The sequence below is a fragment of the Amblyomma maculatum genome, chromosome 2, assembly GCF_055883805.1.
Source record: "Amblyomma maculatum isolate TAMU_Amacu chromosome 2, ASM5588380v1, whole genome shotgun sequence".
NCBI classification, from domain to species: Eukaryota; Metazoa; Arthropoda; class Arachnida; order Ixodida; family Ixodidae; genus Amblyomma; species Amblyomma maculatum.
The window spans coordinates 16262216-16268892 of NC_139345.1; the positions used below are offsets into that span (position 1 = coordinate 16262216).

At 48.8% G+C, this 6677-nt stretch overlaps 1 protein-coding gene across 1 annotated transcript; it reads right to left on the minus strand.

Annotated features, from left to right (window-relative positions):
- Positions 1–1442: 1442 nt before the first annotated feature.
- On the minus strand, positions 1443–6351 carry LOC146198035 (uncharacterized). The gene is made up of 6 exons (XM_084592556.1): positions 6114–6351; positions 5313–5459; positions 4074–4185; positions 3801–3970; positions 2307–2511; positions 1443–1665 (listed from the first exon to the last, which is right to left on the minus strand). The coding sequence occupies exons 1-6, from the start codon at positions 6349–6351 to the stop codon at positions 1443–1445; spliced, it is 1095 nt and encodes a 364-aa protein (XP_084448682.1).
- Positions 6352–6677: the final 326 nt, after the last annotated feature.

The following is a 6677-nucleotide window of genomic DNA, read 5'->3' on the forward strand; positions in this document are numbered from 1 at the left end:
TTCTTTTTCACGGTGAGCCACAGACAGCTAAACAGGGAGTGAGAAAGCTCGAAATTGCCTTATCCGCGCAAAGCTTCTTGTTAACCAATGATATGCAGCCCCAATTCAGCTAAGGCAACTCTGCACCAACATGCGCTAAAAGATTGTTCACTCATGCTTGCCAATAACAGCACGAACACTTCGAATGTGGATTTTTTATGACGTGAAGCTCCAAATGAACTAATTTCTCGTAGAAGCCGATTTCTGCAGTAGTGATTCAACCTCTATCAACATTACGCTTAAAAAATGGTTAAGCTGTGAATTCAGCAGAAAAACCAATAGAACATTCAATGTGTGTAACCAGGGGCACTACTGGCCTTCTGTGCCGTGAATAGCAGGCTTGTGTTAAGCGGTGACATGAATGCCAGTGTGTTCGCACTTCGGCAGCAGAAGGCTAAACTAGATATTTATCTATGGGATGTAAAATTCACTATGCCCTCAGTGTACAAGATCTTTTCGTCCTCGCTCTACGTCTGCTACTTCGCTAGCACGAAAGAATTCAGCAAGTCAGTACCGATTCAAGCATAAACGCCCAAAAGCTCAATGTAGCACAGGTGTACCTTCGATTTTTTTTTTTTTTGTCAACAGGACGCACGCACTGTTGCCAACAAGCAACCCTTCCTTAACGTCTATTAAGCTCAGATATTTCGAAGATATACACTGTGCAGTTCATCAATTTAAAAGCAGCACCCAAGATCAAGCTCAAGCAAAGGATCTCCCAAGTAGATTCGGTTCACATTGATCCCCACGCCAGCAAGATTTGGATTTGAGCGCAGGCTTTCCATTGGAAAGCAACGGATGAACCATTACTCTCGCTCGCCTAGCTGCATTAGCATCCCAACAGAAACTGGCAGACACTCTTAATTATGAAGTGGAAGGTAATGATTCTGTTCCCTTAGCAGTACAAAGTCCTGGCGCTAAGACACTCGCGTTATACACTCGTAACCGTTCTGGGAGTTTTCTCCTGCTTTTCTCCCCGCTTCATGGCTGCGCACCAACCGGCCCAAACAAGCACCCTTCTCACAAACACTCTCCAGTTTATTTGACACGTACACGAACTGCAACAGACCGCATACGACGAGAGATGTGGGCGGAAGGGGAAGAGAGGCTGCGGGAAGGAGAGGGAGAGAGAGAGAGAATGCTGCGGACCTTAAAACTCGTTTCACACTTTCAACACAGTTTCGTTTTCCCCAGCTTTCAACTCGCCCTGCATAGACACTCATTCTTTTCAATGAAAGCTTTCAACAGAGGGAAGCGACTTGCCGTGTTCAGAGACTGTCCGCCAGCAAGTCCACAGAGAAACACGCGCATTCTCGAGGGTACACTGTGACACAACAGAGCAGGGCAGGGCGTCTTTCAAAGCGCCAAAGTCAGAACACAAACGCCTCGCGGTGGCGGTCGCGTCATTCAGCAGCGGCGGCTTCCTTGTGGGCAAGCGCGGAACACAGGAAGCAGTCTCGGAGTGCGACGAAGAAGTTCCGCAGCGCCTCCCATAGGCGTGAGTTCTTCTGCTCGGGCGGCGTGTCGGGGGCCATCGAGAGTTCGGTCTGCACCGCGGCGTCCTTCAACTGCCGGACCACCTGGGCGATGTACTCGGCACTGGCAGCTGCCGCCACGCTAGCAGTCCTGCCAACAGGAGTACATCGCCATTATCTTAACCTCGAAATAGCCGTCTTGCGCCAGCAACGGCCATATATGATGGCAATCTCACCTGCCCATCTGACTGCCTGCAGCGCCCGGCTTATGCTTTATTCCTCTTAGAAATCACCTCATTAGCCCCATGGGTCATCTGTTATCCCTTCGCACGATATAGTCTGCTGATTTCTGTACTTTTCTTAACCTCACCTAGAAAATCATTCGGTCGTCGTCAGTACAAAGATATGCCAAGATACGAGTACGCATGCATAGTATGGTTCTCGACGCTAGGCGCAGTGTAACTCTGCCACGTATGCCTGCTCATTATTTAAAGCTGAGTGACTTTCCTTGTTGCCTAAGCGTCTGACCCCTTACTGCCTAGTTAGTGCAGTCGCCATCGGTACCACTAAAGGCTTACCTCTACCAGTACAACCACTATAAGATAAATTTATTTTCGGCTAAACAAAATTCATGAGATGCTTGCTTCCTGTTATGTACCGCCATGCTAACTTGAAAGTGACGAGACCATCATGACCACCTCATCGGGAAAAGTTTGTCTTCCTTGATCGAAATTCTATAGCACTGATTAGGACACTGCAGATCAAGGAAAATGACAAAGTCGAGAACAATACCTGAGGTCGGACAACGTTGTGTTTTTGCTGACGGATCGCTGCTGGCTGCAGTCGTCTCCGGCCGCTGACTTGTGCAGCTTGATCTCCTGCATCGGGCTGCACTCCAAAACTGCCGGGCCGGTAGGCTGCGGCTGCGGCTGCTGTTGTTGCTGCTGCGCTTGCAGTGGTGGTTGCTGCTGAGCATTCAGCGAAGCCACGTCTTCTGCTCGTTGGTATCGTGAACAAAATGATATAGTGGACACTTAAGCTCATCCTTTAAGGGTATGACGTGATAGAGTAGGATATAAACCCCCATATGGAGCCCCGCTTTAACAAAGTAGTATGAGCGTGCCTACGTGGCCTATGGGCAACGTGAATGTAAAGGTCCTGCCAGGCTTATTCTGACATCGCCCTCTCATGCGAAAGGATAGGAATTAGTTGGCAGCTCCTGTCTTACGTTTGTCAGGCGAGCGGCCATGTCAGCTGCCAGTATACTGCCTGCCAGCTCCGTGCTCGTGATCTTCCGCTCCCAACGCCAACGCCGGCGCTGGATTTTCGGTGAACGTGGCCTTTGACGCTATTGCGTTAAAAGAATTGGTGAAACCTCTTCAAGTGTGCCATGATAGCCAGCTCTTGCTTTGTGGAATTATGTGCTTCGGGAGATTTGCTCCTAAAATGCTCCTGAAGGTTAGGTTAACTGCTGCTTAGGAAGGTTGATACTTTGAGGAAATTCTGTGTTGAAAACTATCTTTCTCGAGACATGCTTTTGCAATGAAAATAACAGTGACGCGAACTTTTAACACTTCTTGGGAGAAAGAGGTATATTCACCCTGCTACTGATCTTCAGAGACCGGTCGAGAACGCAGTGATAATTTATGCTTTCTGGCGCAGGGACATTGCCCGATTTTTTGAGAGGGTCGGGCACATATTCCGTTGTAAATTGGCTCACGCGTACCTGTAGTGTTTCTGGGGATGTCCGCTAATGCCGCGCTCCACCGCAGGCGCGTTTTTTTTATTTATTTTTTTTTTTTAGGTGGCTTCAGATTTTAGCTACATTGGGTATTGCTAAATTCTAATCGGCGGAAACTTGATGTGCAGGCTCATATTATGAGAAGGCGTTTGATGAGCCGTCGGAGGCATAGTTAAAGTACTAGCTATAGTGCTAGTGCATGTAAAAGCTTAGTATATCCATTCTGCGTTTCTACTTAATGTTGATAAGTAAACAAATGTCTTGTTCGACAGATAATGGGGACTGGGGAACGGAGAATGAGGGAAGGTAAAGTAAGTGGAGCGGGGTGGGGAGGAGGATTTGAGCACGTTTTTCTGGATTACAGCGAGCGGTACTATGTGGAACTTCAGCCTGAAAGTTCACTCTTATACCTATACTGTATCGGTCGACTGATATCTCTAGCAGCGTTATGAGTCAACGTTTCCAAGATGACGCACAAACTTCTCTAGCTGCCAGCACTAGAAGTTTGAAAGTCTTCGTCAGCGGTTGGCTCGCAGTATACTCACCGGACACACTGAGGTTTGCGGTGGACATTGACGACGAAGGCACTGGGCTCTCGGCCTCAATGACTGCGAACGACTCCTCCACTTCTTGCCGGAGGACGGCCACGTTGACGCGGGTGGTCTCGCTGTGATGCATGTGCATGCCGAGACCACCCGGTTCATCCTGTAAGCTCCTGCGACACCAGTTGGTCGCAAGCCAGACGCCGCGGTCACTTTGTGCTTATGGAAGCCGATTTAAATTATAGAGTATAACATCAGGTAATGTGCTGAGCTCACTTCGCCTCGGAGTACGCTCGCGTTCTGACGCCGGAAACCATGGTGATGCCATGTGGGTGTCTTGTTGCCACTGGCGACACGTCATGGTACCTCATAACGTCCTTGGAAGTCTCTGAAGAAAAAAAAAATAATGCACGACTTTTCTTTAGCCGAAAGACTAAGGCCTTTGAGCTTTAACGACAAAAGTTTGAACTCTTTATTGATCAACCATCAAGACACTCAAGAATGGGGCAATGTTTCCGCCGAAGAGTGATAATACATATTATCAAATTTCTTTTAACTTTATTGCCACTCTTCTGGGCGTCGTATATATTTGCAACACGTCCCTTTCATGTTGAACGTGCCGTGAAATTGTTCTATTTTATTCGCTTGTCACGCTACAACGAGACGCGTTTTTCCCGAGAGACTTGCTGCCGACCGAAAGCTTTTTCTTCTTGCAGGACTCGTGGTTCAAGCATTCGGACCTAGCGTATTTGCGACGGTCTAAGACATGTGATGATGGCATGTTCATAACCTTAAAATTCTTTTTTCTTTTTTCAACTATTAGATGAGGCTTGTTCTGGGACAAGCAACGGTGGCGTCGCCGCCCTTGCCGAAAACGGGATGGGTTCCCCTACAGGATTGTGATTGCGTGTTACCTCTAAAAAGATGGCTAGGAGAGCTAAGTTGCCAGTACGTTCTGTGTGGAGCAAAATGGTCGCGTCGTTACGAATTACCAGAAGACTGCCCCGGTTGTTTTATGCCGTCAAGCCAAACACCAAACGAGTTACCTCGTAGTCGATCGACTGTATACCAATCGTGTAGGTTTAAAACTACTGAATTTATCAGGCTGGAAGGCCTTTACATTTACTAATCAGCACCTGCACATTCGAGCGGACCTTAGTAATTGCTCGCTGTGTATATCATGAAACAAAAATGATGGCCCACACGTCGGAGATATGCATGAGAGAGGGTAACTTAATTGCATCACGATTTTTTAGTGATTATTGGTTCCAGATATGCTACACACAAGCAAATGAAGGCAACCTCCACAAAACAGCGCGCTCGTTTTCGTATAGAGCATTGGCAACTAAAAGTCAGCCCGTAGCGGAACTCGACCGCGGAGTTCATAAGGCCACAAAAGGAACATAATCTTGTCCGCTTCGGATATATTTCTAGCCATCCTAGATTTCATCGTCGCTGGCTTGTATAAATAAATAAATAAACTGCATCCGCGAGAATGGAGATGGGTAAGCTTACCCGAGATGGTTTTCATCCCATCTCCCAGTCGACCTGCGAGATCGTGGTGGTGGCTCTGTTCTCCGAGTGTCGGTGCCGATCGTTTCGTGAAGGCATTGGGTGGCCTCGCTTTCCGGAGCTGGTCGGCTGTACAGTAACAATGAAGGCCTGTAGCGCAGCAAAGCAGAGACAGCCTCGTCTCGCAGCTACGCTTCTAGGCGCTGATACGATTCTTAACTGCATCTAGGTGCACGAAGAGTAGATGGTAATCCGACGACTGCACCTTCGTTACAGTCTTCTCTTGCGCCATTTGGATATTAGTAACTAAAATAACGTTTATACAACGAGCCATTCTCGTTGCGAAAAACGGTAGCCTCGTCATTGTGCGTGGGACGGCAGTGAGTAAATCAAAACCACCATTATCACATTGTTACAATAAGCGCGCAATCTCAAACTACTCAACCGATAGGATCTAAACCTTTGGCAGATTAAAATAACAGCTGAAGCAACAGACCGGTAGCACATCAAAGGCCAAATTAAGTACTGTCTTTTCTTTCTCTAGTTACCCACCGATTACCTCAGCTGGCAATTTAATCTTCCGCGCCTCCCAACGCAGCGTCAAAGTATATATACGACACATATTCCCATTGACCACATATATGGACACGTGCAAAACGCCAGGCGCTGCCATCTACAGCTGCGCGCTGTTCCACTGATTATAGCGGAAGTCCGCTAGATTTGTGCGGCGACTGTAGCGTGGTCGAGGCGTACACACCGGCCCGTAACAATGCGCCGCTAAAATAACGAAGCAAGGCCTCTCACCTCTGTTGATCTGCCTGAGCTTCTCGTTGGCGAGCTCGACGTCCTTTTGGCGCGCGCAGTTCTTGTCGCTGGTCTTGAAGGACTTGGCCACGGCGCGTCCGAAGCGGCCGATGACGCTCTTCTTGCGGCGCTTCTTGTCGGACCGGTCGTCCCTCTGCGACGTCGAGGTGGTGGCGACGGACGAGGAGGCGGTCCCGGAGTCGGCGCTATTACTGCCGTCCGTGTACAAGATGGGCATGGCGGAGGCAGGGTTCGTTCTTTAGCGGCGCACGGGTCGAAACCGGCGGGTCTCGTGCCGTGACGCACGCACCAACGCGCGGCCCCGTGCACTCCCGCCACCGCCCGCTAGAGTACGACAGCGCCCAGCCACGGTGGCCCAGCTTCGTCTCCTTCTTCCCCTTCATTTTTCCACAACACAGGTATGCAACCTGGGGGTTGTTCATCCAGCATGGTTTGCTGGGCTCTGGTCGTTTATATCCAAGGACGTAGAGAGACAAAGATTAAAAGAGTTCAATGAAAACAAAAATAAAGTGTTGGTGCACTGTTTAATCCGCCCCCTTAACT